General features: G+C 36.4%; 1 protein-coding gene across 6 annotated transcripts in view; it reads right to left on the reverse strand.

Moving 5' to 3' along the window:
• The window catches only part of TANC2 (tetratricopeptide repeat, ankyrin repeat and coiled-coil containing 2), a 435,131-nt gene that overhangs the window by 367,522 nt on the left and 39,681 nt on the right, over window positions 1–27,928 (reverse strand). For all 6 annotated transcript variants that reach the window (XM_032266054.1, XM_032266053.1, XM_032266051.1 and 3 more), the window contains exon 2: window positions 16,694–16,783. In XM_032266054.1, the coding sequence (XP_032121945.1) occupies window positions 16,694–16,760 (67 nt within the window). In that variant the 5' untranslated portion in view covers window positions 16,761–16,783. The remainder of the gene's footprint in view (window positions 1–16,693; window positions 16,784–27,928) is intronic.

Genomic DNA, 27,928 nt, shown 5'->3' on the forward strand with positions numbered 1-27,928 from the left:
TCAAAATTCAAGTTTAAAAATTCTTTGAATTAACAATAATATTGACACAACCCATAAAAACCTTTGGGATACAGCAAAAGTAGTGCTAAGGGGAAAGTTCTAGCATTAAATGCTACATCAAAAAGTCTGAAACAGCACAAATAGACAACATAAGGTTACACCTCAAGGAACTACAGAAACATGAACAAACCAAACCCAAATCCAACAGAAGAAAAGAAATAACAAAGATCAGAGCAGAACTAAAGGAAATTGAAACAACAACAAAAAAATACAGAAGATAAATGAAACAAAAAGCTGGTTCTTTGGAAAGATAAAGATCAATAGACCATTAGCAAGGTTAACCAAGAAAAGAAGAGAGAAAATCTAAATAAGCTCAATTAGAAACAAAATGAGATATATTATGACCGATGCCACAAAATACAAAAGATCATTCAAGGCTACAATGAACACCTTTACGCACACAAAACAGAAAACATAGAGGAGATGGTTGTGTATTCCTGGAAATACACAACCCTCCTAGATTAAACCAGGAAGAAATAGAAACTCTGAAAAGACCAATAACAAGCAATGAGATTAAAATGGTAATATAAAAAATTGCCAACAAAAAAATGTCCAGGACCAGAATGGATTCACAGCTGAATTCTATCAGACATTCAAAGAAGAATTTATACCAATCCTACTGAAACTATTCCAAAAAACAGAAATAGGGAATCCTCCTTAAATCATTGTATGAAGCCAGTATCACCCTTATACCAAAACCAGGAAAGGACATAACAAAAAAAGAAAACTATAAACCAAAATCTCTGAACATAGATGCAAATATCCTCAACTATTAGCTAACTGAATCCAACAGCATATCAAACAGAGAATCCACTATGATCAAGTAGGTTTCATACCAGGGATGCAGGGATGGTTTAAAATATGCAAGTCAATAAATGTGATACATCACATAAACAGAATTGAAAAAAAATCACATGATCATCTCACAACAGATGCAGGAAAAACATTTGACAAAATCCAGCAACTCTTTATGATTAAAATCCTCAGCAAAACTGGCATAGAAGGGACATAGCTTAAAGTAATAAAAGCCATCTATGATAAACCCACAGCCAACATTATACTGAACATGGGAAAGTTGAAAGCATTCCCCTGAGAAGTGGAACAAGACAAGGATCCCCACTCTCACCACCTGTATTCAACAAAGTACTGAACATCCTAGCCAGAGCAATCAGATAAGATAAAGAAATAAAGGGCATCCAAATCAGTAAAGAGAAGTCAAACTGTTACTGTTTGCAATTATATGATTGTAAATCTAGAAAATTCTAAAGATGCTTCCAAAAAGCTCGTAAAACTGATAAATTCAGTAGTTTCAGGATACAAAATCAACATACATAAATCAGTAGTACTGCTATATACCAAGAGCGACCAAGCTGAGAATCAAATTAAGAACATAAACCCTTTTGCAATAGCTACAAAACAATAAAATAAAATACTCAGGAATATACTTAACCAAGGAGGTGAAAGACCTCTACAAAAAAATTTACAAAACACTGCTGAAATAAATCATAGATGACACAAACAAATGGAAAACACATCCCATGTTCATGAATGGGTAGGCTCAATATTGTGAAAATGATCACACTACCAAAAGCAATCTACAAATTCAATGTAATTCTCATCAAAATACCATTATCATTCTTCACAGAAATAGAAAAAACAATCCTAAAATTCATACGGAACCAAAAAAGAGCCCGCATAGCCAAACCAAGACTAAACAAAAAGAATAAATCTGGAGGTATCACATTACCCGACTTCAAACTATACTGTAACACTACAGTCACCAAAACAACATGGTACTGGAATAAAAATAGGCATGCAGGCCAATGGAGCAGAATAAAGAACCCAGAAATAAAGCTGAATACTTACAGACAGCTGATCTTTGACAAAGCAAACATAAACATAAAGTGGTTAAAGGACACCCTATTTAACAAATGGTGATGGTGCTGGGATAACCGGCAAGCCACATGTAGGAGAATGAAACTGAAACTGGATCCTCATCTCTCACCTTATACAAAAATTAGCTCAAGATGGATCAAAGTCTTAAATCTAAGACGTGAAATCATAAAAATTCTAGAAGGTAACATAAGAAAAACCTTACCGATATTGGCTTAGGCAAAAATTTCTTGACCAAGAGCCCAAAAGCAAATGCAACAAAAACAAAGAAAAGTAGATGGGGCTTAATTAACCTAAAAACCTTCTGTAAAGCAAAAGAAATAATCAGAAGTGTAAACATAACCCACAGAGTGGAAGAAAATCTTCACAAACTATGCATCTGACAAAAAACTAATATCCAGAATCTACAAGAAATTCAAATCAGCAAGAAAAAAACAAACACTCCCATCAAGAAGTGGACTGAGGACATGAACAGACAATTCTCAAAAGAACTGTCTGGCCAACAAATATATGAAATTGTCTGGCCAACAAATGGCCAACAAATAAATGAAAAAATATTCATTGCTACTCTTGCAAGTAAGGTCATAATTTAAAAACTCAAAAAATAAGACATTGGCATGGATGTGGTGAAAAGAGACAACTTTTACACTGCTGGTGAGAATGTAAACTAGTACAACCACTATGGAAAACAGTGTGGACCTTCCTTAAAGAACTGAAAGTAGATCTACCATTTGATCCAGCAGTCCCACTACTAGGTATCTACCCAGAGAAAAAGAAGTCATTATACAAAAAACACACTTGCACATCACGTTTATAGCAGCACAATTCACAACTGCAAAAATATGGAACCAGACCAAATACCCATCAATCAGACAGTGGATAAGGAAAACATGCTGTGTGTGTATATATACATATATACGTGTATATATATATACACACACATATATAATGTGTGTATATATACGTATATTATATACACGTATATGTACATATATATGTAAATATATATACATATATGTACACACACATATACATATATATATACACATATAATATCCCATGGTGTGTGTGTATGTGTATGTATATATACATATATATGTATGTATATGTATATATATACATACACACACACACACACACACACACCATGGAATATTATTGGCCATAAGAAGGAACAAAATAATGACATTCACAACAACCTGGATGGAACTGAAGACAATTATTCTAAGTTAAGTAACACAGGAATGGAAAACCAAACACTGTATGTTCTCACTTATAAGTGGAAGCTAAGTCATGAAGATGTAAAGGCATAAGAATGATAGAATAACCTTTGGAGACTCCCGGGGGAAGGGTGGGAACAGGGTGAGGGGTAAAGACTACACATTGGGTAGTGTACATTGCTTGGGTAATGAGTGCACCAAAATCTCAGAAATCACTACTTATTCATGTAACGTTAACACCACCTGTTCCCCCAAAAACCTATTAAAATAAAAAAAAAGCCCTAAAATAATCTCAATAGATACAGAAAAAGTATTTGAGAAAATTCAATCCATTTATGATAAAAACTTTCAAAAAACTAGAATTAGGAGGGAACTTCCACAATCCAATCAATGGCAGTACAAAAAATGTTACTGTTAACATTGTACTTTAAAGGTGGAATACTGAATGCCCTACCCTAAGGTTAAGGACAAAACAAGGATGATGATCCCTCAGAGTATTCCTATTCAAAACTGCACTACAGGTGCTAGCCAAGGCAATAAGAAAAGCTAAAGTAATAAAAGCCATAAAGGACCAGGCATGGACACTCACACCTGTAATCCCAGCACTGTGGGAGGCTAAGGCAGGAGGATTACTTAAACCCACCAGGATTTCAAGGTTACAGTGAGCTATGATGACATTACTGTATCCCAGCCTGGGTGACAGCAAGACCCTATCCCTTAAAAATAAATGAATAAACTAACAAAACCCCATAAATATTGGAGAAACTAAAACTGTCTACTTGTAGACAAATTTAATTAGTACAGGTTACCTCTGTAGTGGAAAGAAACTAATTTTAACAAAAGAAAGAAAACAGTATTAGAATAAAAGCTCAGAAATGTATTACCCAAAATAATTTCCAGATAAAATTACTAATGACTCCAAATACCTTAGAGATGACATCAAATCGATTTTACTAGCCCTTTTTTTTTTTTAACATTTCTCTAATTATTTGAGTCAAGAACAAAATATCTTTTGAGTTCTGAGATAATTTTTACTTTCTGCTCACTATTCAGCCTTTGGTAATAAAATCCGTGTTTGAAAGTTCAAGTAAGCAAAAAAATTAACATAAAGGAGTTAAAAAGTTATAGCAAAGTTTTGCTTTTCACAAGAAAATATATTCATTTTGTTATCCTGTACCCATTAGGTACAGTCATGCATCCCTTAACGATGGGGATGTATTCTGAAAAATGCAACATCAGGCAATTTCATCATTGTACCAACATCATAGCATGTACTTACATAGACCTCGATGGCACAGCCTACTACACACCAAGGCTACATGGACACCCTATTACTAGGCTGCAAACCTGTATAACATATTACTGTATTGAATACTGTAGGCAACTCTAACACAATGGTAAATATTTGTATATCTAAATAGATCTGGGATAGGCGCAGTGGCTCACACCTGTAATCTCTGCACTTTGGGAGACTGAGGCAGACAGATCATTTGAGGTCAGGAGTTCAAGACCAGCCTGGTCAACATGGTGGAACTCCGTTTTTACTTAAAAAAATACAAAAACTCAGGGGGTGCATGCCTGTAATCCCAGCTACTCAGGAGGTTGAGGTGGGAGAATTGCTTGAACCCAGGAGGCAGAGGTTGCAGTGAGCTGAGATCGCACCACTGCACTCCAGCCTGGGTGACAGAGCTAGACTCCATCTCAAACAAACAAAAAATCAATAAAATAAATATATATAAATATAGAAAGGGCACCAAGAAAACTGTATTATAATCATATGAGATCACTATCATATACACAGTCCGTCACGAAACAAAATGTTATGCAGTGCATGACTGTAGTTATAAAATCTAATAAAAACTCAGCCTCTATCCCCCACAAAATAAATCTCAATATCCTAAATCAGGGGTTTGGCAAACTTTTTTTTTTTTTTTTTTTTTTTTAGAGATCCAGATAGTAAATATTTCAGGATTGTGGACTATACAGTCTATCAGAACTACTTGGATCTGCATTATAACACAAAAGTAGTAAAATCACACACAATGCACTAACGTGTGTGATTATGTTCCAATGAAACTTGATTTACAAATACAGGTAGCTGGCCTGCAGGAGACCATTTACAAATCATCAAAGAGAAGTAAATGAACAGACCACATTTTCTAATCACCGTATGTTAAACTAGAAAATTCTAACAAGGGCTAACACACACATACAATTCAATCCCTGGGAAATTTTAAGGTATTTAAATTACTGAGATCAAGAAGAAAGTCAACTGCAATTACAGACTGTTTAAAAGGTTAATAATAAAATATAAAAATTTATGGAATGCAACATAACCTATATTCATGGAATAATACATAATATAAATGAGAAAAAAAAAACTGGCAAATCTAACAGTTGGATTTTTTTTGAAAAAGCCAGTAAAACAGATAAGCCTCAGACAAAGCTAAGAGATAGGAAATACTAAAATATTCAGTATTAGGAGAAACTGAATTAAGCTCAGATGAATGCAATGTGTATAGTTTTATGCAAATAAATTTTTACATCTCAATGAAATGGGTAATTTTCTAGGAAAACAATAAATCACCCAAATCACCTAAAGAAAACCAGAAAAAATCTATAACCATAACATTAAAAATACTGTTAAAAAAAATTACCGATCAGTCATTTTACTGTCTGAGTTCTGTCAGAGGAGTCTGAACCAGAGCAACTCCATCTTGAATACGGGATGGGTAAAAAAAAAGGCTGAGACCTATTGGGCTGAATTCCCAGTAAGTTGGGGCATTCTTAACCACAGAATGAGATAAGAGATCAGCACAAGATACAGGTCATAAAGACCTTGCTGATAAAACAGGTTGCAGTAAAGAAGCCGGCCAAAACCCACTAAAACCAAGGTAGCAACAAGAGTGACCTCTAGACATCCTCACTGCTACACTCCCACCAATGCCAAGACAGTTTGCGAATTCCATGGCAACAACAGGATGTTACCCTATATGGTCTAAAAAGGAGAGGCAAAAATAATCCACCCTTTGTCTAGCATATAAAGAAATAATCATTAAAATGGTCAACCAGCAGCCCTCAGGGCTGCTCTGTCTATGAAGCAGCCATCCTTTTATCCCTCTACTTTCTTAATAAACTTGCTTTCACTCTATGGACTAGCCCTGAATTCTTCCTTGCACAGAATACAAAAATCCTCTCTTGGGGTCTGGATCGGGACCCCTTTCCAGTAATAATTCTATTAAACTTTCAAGGAATAATTTATATGATGGATAAGCACCACAAAATACAGAAATTATCACAATTCATCTTGTAAAGTTAGTATAACCCCAATAATAAAACAACACTGAAAAGGATGAAAATAAAACAATGGAAATAGATGGGAACGCTTGAGTGTGAATATATGTGTCTATCTGATGAGAAGCACTATCAATTACTGAATTGCTACAAATTTGTGGAATATAAACAAAATCAGTCGTTCAGATTTATTCCAAATGCAATTTCAAGGTTCCTAGCACTTAGTTCACTCTCTAGCCACATTTTATTTTACAGCACAGTATCCTCTGCCACCAAAACAGAATCCTTATTTTCTGTTATAAAGCCACATTCTGATACTTCCTTGAAAGATTTCATTTCAGCACAAACTCAAAACTCTAACATCCTCCTGTAAGCCTGTGAAAATCAAAATGGGTTATCTACTTCAAAGATAGAATGATGGGACAGGCAGCGGGTAAATATTTCCATGCCAAAAAGGAGAGACGCAAAAAGAAAGGAGGAATCGGCTCCAAGCAAGTCCCAAACTGAACAAAGCAGACATTGAGTCTTACAACTCCAGAATAACAGCATATTCCTGTAGTGTCAGCTATGTGGGAGGCTGAAGCAGAAGAATATTTAAGCCCAGGAATTTGAGTCCAGCCTGGGCAACATAGCTAGACCTTATTCTCTTAAAAATAAATCCACACACACAAAGTAATATTTCATTCCGTGTGCCACCACCTGGACACACTAGGGCAGGGCCAGGGTGAGCTCCCAAGGCCTCAGGCAACCCAGCTCCCATGACTTTGCTGGACCCAGCCCACATACCTGTTCTCACAGGATACAGTTGTACACTGTTGCTTATAGCTTTCCCAGGCCAGCATCAAATGCTGCCAGTGGCTAAACCAGCAGCCCCACTTTCAAGTCCCCCATAGGCACTGCCCTTGTAGGGAACCTCTGTGGTAGCTGCACTCCATGGAAAATTTTCTCTTGGGTCTGTGGGCTTTCTAAGACAGTCTTTAAAATCTTGGTGAAGAAAAGCACTCTTGAATACCTCTTGCATTCTGCACACCTGCAGATTTAGCAACACGTAGACACTGCCAGGCTTAATGCAAGAGTCCTCTGGAGCTGTGGCACAAGCCACGTCTAGGCCCGCTTGAACCACAAGCATGTTGCTGCCACGGTTTGTGGCAGGTACCTTTTCGAGAGGTGAGCCAAGCTGTAGCTGGGGCCACTTGAGCCACACAGCTAGAGCAGCCAAGCAACACCACACTGGCATACAAGGAGTAGACACCTAGAGTCCTGGGTAGTGGCCCATCTCCAAACACCATTCAGCCTCCTCAGTCTCTGGGCCTGTGATGGGAGGTACAGCCTCCAAGATCTCTGAAATGCCTTGGGGACCATTTTCCCATTATTTTGATGACTAGCACCTGGCTCCCTATTCACGCTAATCTCTTTAGTAACTGGTCACCAGGTCACACCTTTGTTTTGTCTTTCCAAACATTTTTTCATTCTTCACATGGCCAGCCTGGGAATTTTTGAAATTTTTACGCTCTGCTTCCCTTTTAATTACAAATTATATCTTTAAATCATCCCTTTGCTCCCATAGCTCACTGTAAGTGACCAAAACTGGCCACACAGCATCTTGAGCACTTTGCTACTTAGATATTCTTACATCAGAAATCCTTGTTTGTCATTATTAAATTCCACCTTCCATAAGGCCCTAGGGCATGAACACATTGCAGCCAAGCTCTTTGCTATTTATTAACAAGAACAGCCTTTATTCTGGTACCCAACAAGATGTTACTCATTTACCTATGAAACCTCATCAAAATGGTCTTTATTGTCCACATATCTATCAACATTCTCCTCATGGCCACTTCTGTAGTCTCAAAGAAGTTCCAGATTCTCCTAGTCCTGGGACTTCTTAGTGTCTTCACCAGGATTACCCTTAATGCTCTGTTCATGGCAATACAGGTATTGATCGACTTACCACCTATGCAACTTACGACCATTTGACTTTATGACCACAATCGCTAGCCACGACTACTCCGCGTCTGGCAGCACAAACGTTGCCCAGCTGGGAGTACGACAGTGCAGACCAGCTTCCGGCAGCACTACCATCTCCACGTGCACCATTTCAACTGTACATGTAGCCTACTTAACTTACGACCAAATCATGTTACGACCGGTCCGCGGTCCCAACCATGGTGGTAAGTCGAGCACTAGCTGTACAGGCTTTTTCTAGCCTGCTCCTCCAAATTCTTCCCTTTACGATCTATTATTCACTTCCAAGCTGCTTCTACATTTTCAAGTATTGTTATAGCAACAAATCCATTCTCTTAGTACCAATTTTGTCTTAGTCCATTTTCTGTTACTATAACAGAATACTTGAGACTGTATAATTTATAAAGAAAAGAGGTTTATTTTGGCTCACAGCTGTGAAGGATGGGAAGTCCAAGATCAGGTGGCCCATCTGTTGAGAGCCTCGTGATGCTTCCACTCATGGGAGAAACCAGAAGGTCAAGTGGGCACATTTGAAAGAGACAGGAGGAAATGAAGGGTGACCTGCTTTATAACAATCAGCTCTCATAAAAACTAATGCAGTCTCATGAAAAAGACATTAATCCACTTTAAGGACCTACTCATCTCTTAAAGGTACTATCTCCCAACCCTGCCACATTGGGGACCACGCCTCAACATGAGTTTTGATGGGACCACTTTATATTCAAACCATAGCACTCTGGAAGAAAAAATGTATTTTTATAGTATAAACTTAATTGTGGTTGGGCGCGGTGGCTCATGCCTGTAATCCCAGCACTTTCAGAGGCCGAGGTAGGTCGATCACGAGGTCTGGAAATCAAGATCACCCAGGCCAACATGGTGAAACCCTGTCTCTACTAAAAATACAAAAAATTAGCTGGGCGTGGTGGCACACGTGTATAGTCCCAGCTACTTGGGAGGCTGAGGCAGAAGAATTGCTTGAATCCTGGAGGTCGAGATTGCAGTGAGCCGAGATTGCACCACTGCACTATAGCCTGAGTGACAGTGCGAGACTCCGTCTCAAAAAAAGAAAAAAAACTTGCATTGCATACTATTGCACATAGTTTATTATGAGCATTCATTATTCAGAGTGCAATAAAAATTTTAACTAAGTTAAACACACAATGGACAAAAAAATTCCAGTGATATGGTATGGATATTTGTCCCTTCCAAATCTCATGCCGAAATGTAACCCCCAATGTTGGAGATGGGGCCTCAAGAGGTGTCTGGGTCATGAGGGTAGATGCCTCATGAATGATTGGTGCCCTCCCCATGGTAATGAGGGAGTTCTCACTTTAGTAGTTCATATAAGAGCTGGTTGTTTAAAAGAGCTTCTGCTCCCCTCTCTCGTTTCTTCTCTTGCCATGTGACACACCTTCTCCTGCTTCAACTTCCCCCATGAGTTAAAGTTTCCTGAGACCTTACCAGAAGCCAAGCAGATGCCAGTGCCACGCTTCTTGTACAGCCTGCAGAACTGTGAGCCAAATAAACATCTTTTCTTTATAATTACTCACTCTCAAGTATTCCTTTATAGCAATGCAAAATGGACTAATATAAACAATAACACATGATTCTAACAACATACCCTATATTTACAGTTAAACTGAGTTTTATGTACATGGGGTGTACAGAATTTAACCCAAACTCAAATATCAAGCAACCAGCATACTATCCTTAGTACTTAATGATTAATGAATAAATATTTGTTGACAGAAACTAAACACATGATCAACAAAAGTAAAACTGCCTGGGCAACATCATGAGACCACCACACGCAGCTAATTTTTGTATTCTTAGTAGAGATGGGGTTGTGCCATATTGGCCAGGCTGGTCTCTCCTGACCTCATGATCCACCCAGCTCAGCCTCCCAAAGTGCTGGGATTACAGGCATGAGCCACCACACCTGGCCTTAATGATGTTTTTAATTGCTGCACCATTTTATAAAATACTATTTCAACACATAATAGTGTTAATTTTTTTTTCCAATTGAAAAAGTTCTGTTAATTTTCTGATGTATAAACATCTTTGTATTCCTGGAATAATTTCTACTTCTTATAGTACATTACCAGCAATTATCTGTGTTTAAGTTTTATGTACTTTGTTCACTTTTGTTTCTCTATCTCTTGCCTTCCACACATTGTCCAAAAGCTATGTTATGCTTATGATACTCATCTTTCTGAATTCTTGAATATCTGAAACTGCCAGTATCTCCCCACCAGCATAGTAAAATAATGATTTACCAAAACAATCACACAATGATAACCAAACAATGGCATTACTTGATTCAAAGAAGCATATCTGAAGTTTTTTAATTGCACAATTTAAGGTGGTAAAGTTAGAAAAAATAAGAAAATATATGTAAACATTCACTATATATGAACTTTCAGAAAACACAGAAACACGTAACTCGTTTAATTAAAATTTATTTAATTATAACTCATTTAATTAAAAAGAGCCACATAGTGGGTTTTTTTTTTTTTTTTACAAAACTTCAGCATATTTTATCCTACAAGCATCAGAAAAAAATAACTTTCACATCATAAATCTCAATTAACTGTTATAAAATTCAAGGCTAATATTCTCTTGTCCTTAGGGAGAAAACTCTGCCAGATAAAATTTACCTTATTTTAATAAACTTGATATAAACACTGTTTCTGTGAAATATTTATCTAGTGGCCCACACAAAAATTCAGATGAGCTATTTAAAAGACAAATTAGGACAGACAATTCCCTTCATTACAAATGCTTTTTAAACTAAATATCAAGATGATTTCAAAAAAAAACCCAAAATTATATACCTGTGAGAAAACTTCCCATATTAACCCTAAAAATAAGCCATGACCCAAAATTAATATAAAGTATCTACCCAATTATTATTAAGGATTAAGGAAAAAACTGTAATAATAAAAACACTAATGATATCTTTCCATAAATACACTTTTTCTCTTAATATAACATTAATTGTTGCCTTGAAATAATCTCTTAGTATAAAAAAAAATTCTGATTCTCTACAAATAGAGTTCTCTGCATACACAATACAAAGCCCTATTTTTATAACAATTCTAAATTGTAAACAATCTGCATGAAAAGCCAGGGAATAAATATTAGAATCAAACTCCTAAAAATAATTATTGATGTAAGTAAATACCGAGAAAATCAAAAGAATTCGCTATAATACTACAAGTAGAACCTTGACATGTATGGATTGAATAATATTATCTCTACTAAAGCAGTATTCAAAAGTCTAGTATGATGTCTTCCTCTAATAAGAATAGTATGAGTCACTTATCTGGTCTAAGGTCAAGTACTCTTGTGAAGTAAGAGAAAATGCTAATGCTGCTCTCAAAAGTGAACTGAAGGCATCTATGAAAATGATGGCTCTAGGCCAGAAAATACATTTGGGATAAACCATTCTTTTAAATGTCAAATTTGAAAGCAGCTTGAATCTATAACACGGTTAGTCCCAATACATATTTAAAAGAAAATATCAAAAAGTGGACAGTGGGGTGATGTCAATGAAAATGAAGAAGTAAGGACATCCAGAATTTCTCTTCTCCAAAAATGCAATGAAAAAACTGGCAAAACTATCAAAATAAACTTAGTCAAAGACTTGCAGCAATCCAGGCAACATATATTCAAGAATAATGTCTGAATGTTGGTAAAAACAACAAGCTTTGTGGCATTTTAACTTGCTGTATTCCTGTCCCCTCTCTCCAGCTATGCAGTAACCTTAATAGTCAACAACCTACAGTCATGAAAAACAACAGCCTGGTAGTCACTGGAATGGGCAAAAGAGGACTACAGTTCCTTCAAAGCTTTATTTCCAAAGAACTGTCATTATTTCACCTGTCTACTAGTTCCTGGGAATATTCCACCCACAAAGCTCTCTATCTGATCCTACTCAGAGCTTGCTCAGTATAAAAAGTCCTTTGACAAAGACTGGAAGGCACTTTAGAAAATTTCTGTCTAGTATGAATTGACCACTAAACAAACCAAGCAGAGACTTTAGTGGCCATGCACAGTAACACAGATTCTGGAGAATTAGTTCAGAGAAGTCACTAAACAAACAAACACAACAACATAAATCAATCCCTAGGGAGGAGGAGAATCTGATTTCCAGAGATGGTACATTATATATTCTAAAACGTCCAGGATTCAACAAAAAATTATGAGACAGGCAAAGACACAAGAAAGTAAGGCCTATACACAAAGGGCAAAATGCAAGCAACGGACATTATCTCTGAGGGAAGCCTTGATGTTGGAGATATAAGCAACTTTAAATTGTCTATTTTATATATGTTCAAAAAACTAAAGGATACTCTATGTCAGAGAATATGAGAACAATGTGTCACCAAATAAACGACAATAAAGAGATTTAAAAATTTAAAGACTCAAATAGAAATTCTGATGTTGAAAAACTCAATAACCGAAAAAAAAAAATTCTGTAGAAGTGATAGCAGATTTGAGCAGACAAAAAAATCAGTGAATTTACAGATAGATCAATTGAGATTATACAATCTGAGGAACAGAAAGAAAAGCATGAAAAGTATGTAAGATAAGTCAAAAGAAAATATCCAGCATAAAGCATATAGAGACAAAAGAATTTACAAAAACTACATATGGTCTATCAAGTGCATAACTGGAGCTTTGGGAAAAATGAAGAAAAAAATGAGAGAAAAATTCCAAAACTGACAAATGACATCATGCCACAGAGTCAACAAATTCGACAAACATAAATAAAAGCATAAATAGAAGATAAAGATTTTTTTTTTTGAGACAGGGTCTTACTTTGTCACCTAGGCAGGAGTGCAGTGGCCCAATCTTGGCTCACTGCAACCTCTGCTTCCCAAGCTCAAGCGATTCTCCTGCCTCAGCTTCCCAAGTAGCTAGGATTACAGGCTTGTGCGAACGTACATGGCTAATTTATGCATTTTTAGTAGAGACTGGATTTTGCCATGTTGGCCAGGCTGGTCTTGAACTTCTGGCCTCAAATGATCCGCCTGCCTCAGCTTCCCAAAGTGTTGGGATTATCAGGCGTGAGCTACCGCACTTGGTCAGAATACGAAGATTTTTTAAATGATAAAGATAAAAAAGAAAATACTCTTAAGAAAATCAATATAAATCTAAAAACTTAAAAGAGAAAAAAGGCAGTTGCCTTTAAAGAAGTAGCAATTAGACTGACAGCTGATCACCAGAAAAAAATGGAAGAAACCAGAAAACAATAAACAACATTGTAAAATACTGAAAGAAAATAACTGCACCCTAGAATTATACTCCCAATAAAAGTATCCTAGAAATAGCCAGGTAGAGTGGCACCCACTTTAGGCCTAGCTCCTTGGGTGGCTAAGACAGAAGGATCACCTGAGCCCAGGAGTCTAAGGCTGCAGTGCACTAGGACTGCATCTATAAATAGCTACTGTACTTTACACTGGAAAACACAGAGATTCCATCTCTTTAAGAAAAAAAAAAAAACTCACAAAAATGAAGGCAAAATAAAACATTTTCAGATAAACAAAAGTAAAGTTTGTCATAAGACAATTCCTACTAAAAGAAATTCTAAAAAGGTGTTCTTTTCCAGGCATGGTGGCTCATGCCTAAATTCCTAATGCTTTGGGAAGCCAACGTAGGAGGATCAATTGAGGATAAGAGTTCAAGACCAGCCTGGGAAACATAACAAGATCCATCTCTACAAATAAAATTTTTTTAATTAGCCAGGTGCAGTGGTATGTACATGTAGTCCTAGCTTCTCCAGAATTTGAGGTGGGAGGGATGCTTGAGCCTATGAGTTTGTGAGCACTCACAGTGCCACTGCACTCCAGCCTGGGTGACAGTGTGAGACCCTGTCTCTAAAAATAAAATAAAATAAAATGAAAGGTGTTCTTCAGATAAAGTTACTTCTATCTAGAAAGTCAGGGATACAGGAAGGAATGAAAATCAATGAAAAGGTCAAATATATGGGCATATCTAAGTAACGATGGCTACACAGAACAACAGTAGTGTCTTGTGGAGTTTAAAGACAGGTGAAGAGAATCTAAAGCTCTTGCATTGTCCAAGAAGAGGGTAAAAATACCAATTAAATATCAAACTTTGATAAGCTAAGGATTGTTTTAATCTTTAGGGTAACTACTGAAAAAATTTCAAAAGAGTATATAATTTCAAAGTTAATAGAGGAAAATATGGAATAAAAAATATTTTGAGTCCAGGCATGGTGACTCACACCTGTAACCCCAATGTTTGGAAGGCCAAGGCGTGAGGACTGCTTGAGCCCAGGAGTTCAAGAACAGTCTGAACAAAGTACTGAGATCTCATCTCTATAAAACTTTTCTTAAAAAATTAGCTGGGTGTGGTGGTGTACACCTGTAGTCCCAGCTACTCAGGAGGCTGAGGTGGGAGTACTGCTTGAGCTCAGGAGGTTCAGGCTGCAGTGAGCTGTGTTTGTGCCCCTAGACTCCAGACTGGGCAACACAGTGAGATCCTGTCTCAAAAAAAAAAAAAAAAAAGTTTTGATCAATGCAAAAGAAAGAAAGAGAGGAAAGAGAAAGAAAGGAGAAAAAGAAGCAGAGAACAGATAGGCCAAGTAGAAAGCACACAGATACCTAAATATATGACTGACCAAATTAATGTAACCCAAAGGCTTCCTTAAAAGAAAAAGCATGTTTGAATAAAAGAAAAGAAAACCCAAGTATATGCTATAACAGCATAAGCACACAGAAATGTTCAAAGTAAACTGGGGGCTCCTAAATAGACTCAGAATAGGGGCTGTCTGCCAGGGGGGCCAACCATGAGAGCAGAGGGTTGAAACTTTCACTCGTACCCTCTGACTTCTGGAGAGGAGAGATGGGCTGGAGTTTGGGTTAATTACCAATAGCCAATGAATTAATCATATTTGCATAATGGAGCCTCTGTAAATACCCAGAAGGATGGGGTTCAATAGGATTCTGGGTTGATTAACACGTGGAAGATGCTGAGAGGTGGCATACCCAAAAAGGGCATGGAAGCCCAGGGCCCTTTCCCCCATACTTTGCCCTACCCACATCTTCCATCAGACTGTTCCTGAACTGTATTAATAAGCCAGTAATCTTGTAAAGAAGCTGTTTTCCTGAGTTGTGTGCACCATTCTAGAAAATAACAGAACCTGAGACAGGACTCATGGGAACCTCTGATTTGTAGCCAAGTCGGACAGAAGTTGTGGGTAACCTGGGTATCCAAAACGTGAAATTGGTATCTGCAGTGAAAAACAGTCTTGTAGGACTGAGATCACAACCTATGGGGTCTGTGCTAACTCAGGGTAGATAGTGTCAGAATTGAATTTAATTGTAGGACATCCAGTTGGTATCTACCAGAGAACTGAATTGAATCACTGTAGAAAAGAAAAAGAAAAAACTCATATATTTGGAGGCCAGAAACACAGGTGGGAGCAGGGGAGGAAAAAGAGTTTTCCTTTTGTTGATGTAAGGGAGTTTGTTCTTACAATGAGATTAACAAAAATCATCAAAAGTTTGGAAATTCTTAAGTACACTTCTAAATACATAAGGGTCAAGAAGAAATCATAATCCGAATTACAGAAACATTTTGAAATGAGTGATAATAAATATGGTACCAATGTAAATTTATAAACTGCAGAAAAGTAAGTTGAAAAGATTATGAAGAATACAACAGAAGTCTACCACTCATTAATAAAAAACAAATATTCTAATATATTCCTTTTCAATATTTTCTACCAAAAACATATATATAGTTTTGTTTATTTACCTTAAAAGCCTAAGACTTAACTCCTTGTTCTAAAAAAACCACAAACTTTATTTTAATGCCTATAAAAATATTCAACTTATATTTTACTTTCTATATAAATCTTGAGGACAGTTTTTATTTTTATAATTTCCTTCCCCAAAGAGTACCTAGGACTGCAATAATCACGTGCTAATTCAAAAAAATAAACTTAGGTCTAGAAAGTTTTTAATAAGCAAATGCACAGAAACATTACTGTCTCATATATTAGAAATAAATATTTTTCCTCACAAGCTTTTCCTTTCTCTCGACTGTTCCTGATAAGCATTCAAGCGTTGCTACCTCTTAATAAAGAGTATGAAAGCTTAAAGAAATGTAAACTTTCTTTTAAGTTCTAAGTTAAGCATTTAATAAAGTGTTACAGCATTAATTCAGGACCCTGTAAGAACATATATTTCTAAAATATCACACACAATAAATGTAGCATACTCACTTACCACTTGACCTGTTTTTACGACTTGATTTCCCACCAGTAAGCAGCATCTTGAGACTATTCCGAAACATGGTTATACTATTCTACTGCAAAACTGTAAAAGAAAATATAGGAAAATGTGTTTAAGAAAACTTGATTTTCATAGCACAACAGGGTGACTATAGTCAATAACTGTACATTTTTAAAATAACCTCAAGAGTGCAATTGGACTGTTTTCAACTCAATAAATAAATGCTTGAGGGGATACCCCATGCTTCATAATGTGCTTATTTCACATTGCATGCCTGTATCAAAACATCTCATGTACCCCATAAATATATAGACCTACTATGTACCCATAAAAAGTAAAACTAAATAAAAATTTGAAAAAAGAAAACTTGATTGTCTCTCCAAAATACTAAGAATTTAAAAATTCATTATAAAGAATTAACTATGTTTACTCCATAAATATATACAACTATTTATCCATAATTTAAAATGAAAATTAAAAAAAACTAAAAGTGCTAAACCAAAACAAGACAATTAACTATGTTTAAATATATAGTACAAAGCTGTAACTATATGACAAAAAAGACTATTAAACATTTAAATAGTTCCTTAAAAGAATACTACAATACTTTTGACTACACTAAGAAATAAAGTAAGTATCACTGAAGATACACAGAAGTAGAACACATAATTAGGTGGCTATAAATACTGTCTACCTTTCACTTGACTCTCCATTCTTGGACAATTTTCCCACATGATGCACACACACACACACACACACACCCCCACACACATTCTAGAAACTTATGGCACCTGCAGAATTTCCATTGGTGATGCCAGAATTCTGTCTCACAAGACTACAGCTACACAGGAATCCATGCCTATTCTATATCCCACTCCTACCAAAGAAAAACCCTCTGACTGCTTTGGATTACATCCTCACTCACCTTCTCAAGGATTTTATCTTAAAAAATTATCTTCCTTTTCTCTCACACAGCTTTAATTTTTCTCTCTCCTGAATCTTTCCAATCATAACATAAACATATTTTAGTCTATCTTGTCCAAAAAGCCCCACTCTTTACTCTACCACAGTTCAATTACTGCTCTTACATCCTCACTCTTCTTCACAGCAAAATTTCCCAAAAGTGTTGTAAGTATTTGGTGTGTCCAGCAGATTAAATGGAGCAAACATGAAGTGGGACACAGGCCAACAGAAAATATCCAAACCAAAGCACAGAGAGATAAAGACAAAACATTATAGAAAAGAGTACTAGACACATATGGAACCACTGAAAAGTTCTAACATATGTATAACTGAAATTTCATAAGAATGCGAAAATTGGGAAGAAGCAATATATGAAGTTCTAGCAACCAACAATTGTCTAACATTAATTAAAGACATGAAGCCACATCTGAAAGAAGCTTGTCAAACTCAAGCTGAATAACTACAAAGAAAAACACTAAGCAAATCATAGCCAAATTGCTAAAAACTAAAGATAATCTTTAAAATAGTCAGACCCCAAAAAACACATTTAAAGTAGCAACAATCAACAGAAATGACGAATAGCAAAAAATAATGACATAAAAATTCTGAGAAAAACAAACAAACAAACAAACAAAAAACCTGGTGCCAATCAAGCAATTTACTCTCAGCTTAAAATATCTTTGCAAATTAAAAATCAAAAGAAAAAACAAAGAATTTATTCCTAAAAGAGAGTTCTTCTAACAGAAGGAAAATAATACTAGAAAAAAGCATATAAATGCACAAAGGAAGAGCCATTGTAAGGGTAAATATGTTAGTATTAACAAGTAATGACTATAAAAATAACATTGACAGGTTGTTCTTTAAAATACGTCGACAGATGTAAAATGCATGACAACAATAAAAAAGGGAGGAGTAGGGTAAATGGAATGGAAGTTTCTAAGATATCTGTTTTACCAAAGAAGAGAAGTAACAATTCATGTTAGACTTCAATAACTCAAAAACTCATGTAGTAATCTCTAGGATATTCACTAAAAGCAAACTGAGGAGATAAAAAGAATAATTTAAAACATCTGACTAAACCAAAGAAAGTAAGACATAAGAGAAAAAGTAGCACAGATACGTGGATAAATGTAAAACAAATAGTAAGGTAGTAGATTTAAGCTCAAATTATATCCATTATTATGTTTAACACTCTAGTAGAAGACTATAAATATGGAAGAAGTGAATGCAAAATGATGGGAAAAGATATACTATTCAAACACCAACAAAAAGAAAAGTGGCATAATTATGTCATCAGGCAAAGTAAACGTAAGGCAGTAAAGATTACTAAAGATAAGGAAAGGCATTTCTTAATAATTAAAAAGTACTATCAACAAGAAGATAGCATAATTCTTTTGTTTGTCTGTACTGAGGCAGGGTCTCACGGTGTCAACCAGGCTGGAGAACAGTGGTGTGATTACAGCTCACTACAACCACAAATTCCTGGGCTCAAGTGATCCTCCCACACCAGTCACCCAAGTAGCTAGAATTACTGGTGTGAACCCCTACACACCACTAATTTTTCTAATTTTTTTCTAAAGATGGAATCTTACTATGTTTCCCAGGCCAGTCTCCAACTCCTGGGCTCAAGCAATCCTCCCATCTCGGCCTCCAAAGTGCTGAGAAGACAGGCATGAGCTATCTCGTCTAGCGAATATATCATAATTCTAAATCTCAATGGACCCAATAACAAAGTTTAAAAATATTTAAAACAGAAAATATACGAAACTAAAAGGTGACAGATAAATCCACAATTACATGGGAGACCAACATACCTTTGTCAATAGCTACAAGATCAAGTATATACACATACACACACACACACACACACACACACACACACACACAAACTATATTTGAACTATACAATTAAATAACTAGAATATATATAAGCAAAATGCTCTTCCAAATAAAAACAAACTATAACACAAAACACATACCAAAATGGATCATATGTTAGGTCATAAAGTATCAGCAAATTCTGAAATCTTTTAAGAGTATGTTTCCTAACTACAATGCAATTCAGCTAGAAGAAAATTTTTTTTTAATCTAGAAAATCTCCTATTGCTTAAAAATTAAGTTATATACTTCTAAATACCCATAAGTTGAACAAAGTAAATAAATCACAATAGGTATTTTAAATATTTATAATGAATGATAATAAAAATGACTTATAGAAACTTATAAGATAACATTAACACAATGATTTTACAGCAATTTATACCTTAAATGTATATATTAGAAGTGAAGGATGAAAATCAGCATCTAACCTTCTATTTCAAAAAGTTCAAAAGCAAGTAGCAAATAAAACCCAAAAACAGAAGGAAGAAAAAAAGTAAAGGGCAAAAATGAATGAAATAGAAAACAAATGCAAAACATAAAATCAACAAAGCCATAAAACAGATTTCTGAAAGGTATAAAATCTGCTAAACCAAGGCTGAATGAGGAAAAAAAAAAGAGAAATCACCAATATCAGAAATGAAATAGAGGACATCATTTCAGATCCTTAATTTAAAAAATAAGATATTATAAACAACTTTATACGAAATGTAACATTTTATATAAAATGTGTAAATTCTTTGAAAAACACAACTTGTCAAAATTAACACAAGGTTGACCAAAAAATATAAAATAGTCCTATCTCTATTAAGGAAATTGAATTTATCAAAACTCTTCCCAAACACACACACAAAAACTATACAGCCAGGTGGTTTCACTAGTGAATTCTATCAAACTTTTAAGGCACAAATAACACCAATCTTATAAAAATTATTTAAGAAAATACAAGAAAAGGAAATACTTCCAAACACATTTTATGAATACTGCATATTAATCCCAAAATCTTAGAGATATTATAAGAAAAGAGAAGAGTGGACCATCATACCTCATGAACATAGACGAAAAAATATCCCTACCAAAAGACACTGAAAACTCTACAGTGTCGCTTAATAATAACAACAGCAAAATAAAAAATCATTAAAGACAACTTAAGTGGAGATAGGCCATGTTCATGGATTGAAAAGTTGAATACTGTTAAAATGTCAATTCTCTCCAAATTGTTCTAAAGAGATAACAATCTCAAATTCCAACAGGCGTTTTTTTTTGTGTGTTTTTGTTTTTTTTTTTTTTTTTTTTGGTAGAAACTGCATTCTAAAGCACACATAATAATGCAAGAAGACAAAAACAGCAAAGCAATGCTGAAATCCAACAAAAAAGCTTGGGCATTTAAACTACCAGAATTCAAAATTTACTCTAAAACAATTTCTCACGGATGAGAATATTGTATCAACATAAGTACTGACAAGCAGATCGACAGAATAGAACACACAGTCCAGAAAAATACCTACCTTTACATGGTCATTTGTTTTTGACCAAGTCATTAATGGGTAAAGGAAAGTCTTCTCAACAAATCGTGGTAAAACAAAGAGATTACGCATTTTTTTTAGAAAAAAAAAATATCTTAACCTATATATCATCCTATACATAAAAATTAATTCAAAATAAACATCACATAAAAGCTAAAATTACAAAGCTTAAAAAGAAAATCGGAGCAGTGTGAAGGAGGCGAGAACAACCTACAGATCAACCAAGCCGGTGAGTCACTGCATCCCTGTGTCCAGTGCCCACATGCCCAAGAGGAAGATTGAAGGGGATACTAAAGGAGATAAAGCCAACATAAAGGATGAACCAAAGAGAAAATCCACAAGGTTGTCTGCTAAACCTGCTCCTCTAAAACCAGAGCCAAAGCCTAAAAAGGCCCGTGGTAAAGAAGGGAAAGAAGGTACCCAAAGTGGGGAAAGCGGAATAACCCTGCAGAAAACGGAGATGCCAAAACAGAGCAGGCACTGAAAGCTGAAGGTGCCTGAGATGCCAAGTGAAGTGTGTGCATTTTTGACAACTGCGTACCTCTGGTGACTGCACAGTTTGAAATACTATTTTTTTAATCAAGTTTTATTAAAATGCAGAATTTCATTTTCTTTTTTTTTTTTTTTTAAGCTATGCTGTTAGCACACTAAACACTTCACTGTTGTTTTTTGGGGAAGGGGCATAAATCACTACTTGAATGTACCCAAAGATGGACTGATGTGGGGAAAACACCTTTTCCCTTCTAGTTTTGAGAGACTTCCTCTTGGCTCCCAGGAGGAGGGATTTCCTGACTTTGACACACACAGCCACCTTGGCACAAATGCCGTGTGGTATGAAAAAACACATACATTCTTATGTCCTCTTCTCCCTTTCCACCTTCAGCACAGACTTAACTCCTTAAGCCCAAACACCTGTTGGGACCTCAGCCCCAGTTATTAGTTACCAGTGTGTCAAGCAATCTGGATCTTCCAGTGATGTCACTGAGGCAGTGCCCCGCAAATGAGCAGAAGTTGAGGATCTTCATATAAATTTTGCCATTTTCAATTCACTACCTGAAAGTCAGGGTTGGCTCATGAAAAGTTGTTAAGCAGGCCGGGCATCGTGGCTCATGCCTATAATTCCAGCACTTTTGGAGGCTGAGGCGGGTGGATCACAAGGTCAAGAGATTGACACCATCCTGGCCAACATGGTGAAACCCTGTCTCTACTAAAAACACAAAAATTAGCTGGGCGTGGTGGCACACGCCAGTAGTCCCAGCTACTTGGGAGATTGAGGCAGGAGAATCACTTGAACCCGGGAGGCAGAGGTTGCAATGAGCCAACATCGCACCACTGCACTCCAGCCTGGTGACAGAGCAAGACTCCACCTCAAAAAAAAAAGAAAAGAAAAAAGAAAAGTTGTTAAACAACATGCTAAAATGCTAAATGTGAAATGTCAACTCTTACTCTAAACTTTCCCTGTTCTGAGAATCTAATGAAAACTTCACGGGTTTTATAGTGGCTTTTTGATTTTTGGTGGTCCATCAAAGAAGGAGTTTGAAAGTTGCTGTAGACTACTAATGATTGTCTGCCCATGTCCTGCCTGAAATACAATGACTGTTTCTACAAAGTATCTTCAAGAAAGCAGAGTACAGCTTGAAAAAAACAAATTAAAAAACAGACTTTGTTCACTGCTTAAAGGTAGACGAAGGATTCTTAGGAACACAGAAAGCAATAGCCATTTTTAAAAACCTTTTATTTGGAAGTTATTAAACATTTAAAAGCAGCTACTCACTAAGATACCATTAAAGAAAACAGGCAAGCCACAAACTGGGAAAAATTATTCACAAAACATATATAACACAGGACTGATATCCAAGATACAGTAGTCCCCCTTTATCTGCATTTCTGCTTTCCATGGTTTCAGTTACCTGCAGTCACCTGCGGTCTAAAAATATTACATGGAAAATTCCAGAAACAATTCATGTTTTAAATTACATAGCATTCTGAGCCTGATAAAATCTCACACCATCCTGCTCCACCCTCCCTGGGAAGTCAAACATCCCTTTGTCCAGATCATCCATGCTATATATGCTACCTGCCTGTTAGTCAATCAGTAGCCATCCTGGTTATCAGATCAGTTACTGCATATAGCATGTACAGGATTCGTTACTATCTGTCATTTCAGGCATCCACTGGGGGGCATCTTGGGATGTGGAAGGGAGGGACTACTGTATATAAAGAACACCTACAACTTCAGGCCAAGCATGGCGGCTCACGCCTGTAATCTCATCACTTTGGGAGCCTGAGGCGGGGGGGATCACAAGGTCAGGAGATCGAGACCATCCTGATCATCATGGTGAAACCCTGTCTCTACTAAAAATACAAAAATTAGCTGGGTATGGTGGCACGTGCCTGTAATCCCAGCTACTTGGGAGGCTGAGGCAGGAGAATCACTTGAACCAGGGAGTTGGAGATTGCAGTGAGCTGAGATCGCGCCTCTGCACTCCAGTCTGGGCAACAAAGTGAGACTCTGTCTCAAAAAAAAAAAAAGAAAAGAAAAAAGAAAAACCTAAGCCAAATTAAATTTAATGGAGTTTAATTGAGCAAAGAACGATTCACAAATAGGGCAGCCCCCAGAATCACACCAGACTCAGAGAGACTCCAGGGATGCTTTGTGGTCAGAACAAATTTACAGACACAAAAAACGGGAAGTGACAGAAACCAACAGGGAAGTATGGAAACAGTTGGATTTGTTACAGGTTGGCATTAGCCTGATTTGAACATGTAGCAGTAATGAGTGGTTGAAGTATGGCTGCTGGGATTGGCCAAGACTCAGCTACTGTTACAGGCACATACTACTAAGTCAGGTTTTCAGTCTTATCCGCCTATTAAGCTAGGTTACAGTCTGTCCACAAGGACTTAAATATCAAAGTACGGAGTCCTTCCCAAGCCATATTTAGTTTGCTTTAACAGTGTCAATGGTGAGAAACACAAATCTAGCATGAATTTGAGGCTTTTGGAAAAGGTAAAAACTCTGTTTTAAAAAAAGTTATAAACAATAATAGGATCAAGCCAATATAAGAAAGACAAATCATTTGTCCACTATCTGGAAACTGCATGTTTTTTCATCTGCAAAAGGCATGTTGAAGGATCCGTAATTATCAAGAATGGTCTTATTTAAGTGTTGACTGAGATAAATTGCTAGATGCCTCAGATATATTCCAGAACGTAACTTTGGCAGCTCTTACAATTACAGCAGCGCTATCATTGTTCACTGTGGCCTTGAACTCCTGGCTCAAAGGATCCTCCCATCTCAGCCTGGGAGTAGCTGGGACTACTGGCACAAACCACTACAACCAGCTGATAATCTTTAATAATTTCCCTAAAAGCAAAATTTTGAACTGCATTGAAGAGCTTCAAATTTTGCAATCTCCTTCAAGACTGGAGGGCACAGGAATGAAATGGGACAATTATTAAAGAAGTCTTGAAAAAGAGAAGTAACTAATGATGGGTTCCACAGCTAGCCTTGTAGGTAGTACATGCACTGCTTAAATTATGAATCATTTTTATGATACTTACAATCAGGTTATGTACTGCTTTCCTCTTTCTACCCCTTCAAAGCTCTTTCAGACAGCATCTAAACTGCCCTGGCCATTTGGTGGCCAATACTGGGAGCTAGCTGACCCAATGTTTCTTTACCGCAACACCCTCCACCAACCTTGCTCGCCATTAGATTAAATTGCCTAACTTCTGAATTTCAACTAAATCAAATATTTCCAGATAGATTTACAAGTGAGTCCTCAATCCACCTCCGATTCTGGATCCTTATATTATGAGCTAAGAATTAGTCCCTTGTTTGTCCACTCCAAACCAACTACAACTGCCAACATTATCTAAGCCACTACAGCCTGGCCTTCCCAGGAAACAATGTGAGTCAGCCAGACAAGATAACAGGATTTATAAAAGGTCTTGAAAAATATCTTTATTATTCTACAAAGGAAGTTCACTGTGAAAGACAAAAAAATCAGAAGAAAATGGAAACATGTTGGATTTATCTAAAAGAATGATTTAATAATGACATAAGTGATCACTATTTCATTCTTCTTTGGTTTCTTACTGCTTTGCCCAAAGTATTGCATCATCTTTCAAGAAGATATAAAAACAAATTTGAACACATCAGCTTGGCCTTTGTTAATGCTCTTTAACACAGTTAAGGATATAAGAATTTTCGGCCGGGCGCGGTGGCTCAAGTCTGTAATCCCAGCACTTTGGGAGGCCGAGGCGGGTGGATCATGAGGTCAAGAGATCAAGACCATCCTGGTCAACATGGTGAAACCCCGTCTCTACTAAAAGTACAAAAAATTAGCTGGGCATGGTGGCGCGTGCCTGTAGTCCCAGCTACTCAGGAGGCTGAGGCAGGAGAATTGCCTGAACCCAGGAGGCGGAGGTTGCGGTGAGCCGAGATTGTGCCATTGCGCTCCAGCCTGGGTAACAAGAGCAAAACTCCGTCTAAAAAAAAAAAAAAAGAATTTTCATTTTCTACCCAAAATGGTCAAAGAGAAGAATATTTCCAGAGGAAGATGTATCACAATTATTACATCAGAAGATGAATGCAAAAAGACAGATGGCAGTACTCCAGACTCTAATGATAAAGGTGTAATTAATCAAATAAGGGAAATTTCAAGACTATGAGTCTTCAGATGACCATACCCTAGATTAATCTTCTCAAACTCAAGAAATGGTGAGTGAACCCCAGAAATGCAAGGTTGGTTCAGCATATGAAAATTAAAGTAATATACCATATTAGTAACACGCAAAAACTTCAATAATTACCTCCATAGACACAGAAAAAGCATTTGGCAAAAGGCAACACCCATTCATGATTTAAAAAGAAATACTCAACATATTAGAAATAGAAAGAAACATCCTCAGTCTAATAAATGGCATCTATAAAAAGCCTGCAGCTAATATCATGCTTAATTCTGAAAGACAACACTTTCCTCCTAAATTGGACAACAAAAAAACATACATTTAACTAGCCTGGTCAACAGAGCGAAACCTCATCTCTACTGAAAATACAGAAAAGGAGGGGGAAAGAAAACAAGCCAGGTGTGGTGGTGCACACCTATAATCCCAGCTACTTGGGAGGCTGAGGCAGGAGAATTGCTTGAACCCGTGAATCCAGGAGTTGGAGGTTCCAGTAAGCTGAGAACATACCACTGCATCCCAGCCTGGGTGACAGAAGGAGACTATGTCTCAAAAAAAAAAAAAAATCCATTTACCACTTCTATTCAACATTCTACTTGAAGTTCCATCCAGGGCAATTAGGCAGAAAAAGAAATAAAAAGCATCCAAATTGGAAAGGAAGAGATAAATCATCTCTATTCACGAATGACATGACATCATATGTAGAAAATCCTAAAGAATCCACCAAAAAACGATTATAGCTAATAAACATATTCAGTAAATTTGCAGGACACAAGATACACATTAAAGATCAGTTGCTTTTTTTTTTTTTTTTCCAGACAGGCTCTCACTCACGCAGGCTGCAGAGTATGGCATGATCATTGTTCACTGATGCCTTAAACTCCTGGGCTCAAACAATCCTCTTGCCTCAGCTTCCACAGTAGCTGGGACTATAGGCACATGCCACCATGCCTAATTTTTTTTTTTAATTTTTCTTTTGTAAAGATAGGGTCTTGCTATGTTGACCAGGCTGGTTTCAAACTCCTGGCCTCAAACAATCCTCCTGCCTCAGTCTCCCGAATTCCTGGGATTACATGCATAAGCCACCATGTCTGGCCTGAAAAATTAGTTGTGTTTCTTTATACTATCAATGAACAATCCAAAAAAGAAATTTTCAAAATACATTTATAATAACATCAAAAAGGATTAAAAATTGTTATTAATTTAACAAAAGTATAACTTTATACACTAAAAATTATAGAACATCATTGAAAGAAATTAAGGAAGACCTAACTAAATGGAAAGATATCCATGTTCATGTAATTAGAAGACAATGTTGTTAAGATGGCAATATTCTCCAAATTGATCCACAGATTTAACAAAATACTTAAACTCCCAGCTACTTTCTTTTCAGAAATTGAGAAACTGATCTTAAAACTAATATGAAATGCAAAGGACCCAGAATAGCCAAAACTTAAAAAGCAAAAACAAAATCAAACAGAGTTGACAAAGGTTCTCCAAAGGTGACCACATCCTAATTTCTGGAATTTGTGAATGTTACCTTACATGGCAAAAAGACTCTGAAGATGTGATTAAGATTTTCCTGAATTTTAACCAGCTAGACCCAATGTAATAGAAATGTCACTAAAAAATTAAAAGGACAGTAGAAACATCAGAAGAGGAGATGTGATAACCCAAGTAGACATCAGAGCGATGTGGCCACAAGCCAAAGAATGCAGATGGCCTCCAGAAGCTGGAAAAGGTAAAGAACAGATTCTTTCCCAGAAGGAACAGAGGTATGCTAAAACACTGGTTTTCACCCCATAAAAGACCCATTTCAAATTTCTGACTTCCAGAACTGTACAAGCATAAAAATAATATATTTTGTTGTTTTAAGCCACTAAATTTGTGGAAATTTGTTACAGCAGCAATAGGAAACAAACTGTAATAGTAGCCAATATGTATAACATAGTTACATGTTACATGTTATAGAGGCATATAACAATGTCTCAAGTGTCTATAAAAGCATGAGGAGTTGTCACACTATTAATGTTGTGGTCCAAATGCTGTGTTGCTATTTAAAAATCATTTAATGTACTATATGTATCTTTTGATATGTAAGAGCAAAGTTCTCAGTTCTCAGTAAAAACATCTGATTCTTTAATTTGGCACTAAAATGACTCTATACTTTTTC

The sequence above is a fragment of the Sapajus apella genome, unplaced genomic scaffold, assembly GCF_009761245.1.
Source record: "Sapajus apella isolate SASKATOON/1434 unplaced genomic scaffold, GSC_monkey_1.0 scaffold153, whole genome shotgun sequence".
Taxonomy (NCBI): Eukaryota; Metazoa; Chordata; class Mammalia; order Primates; family Cebidae; genus Sapajus; species Sapajus apella.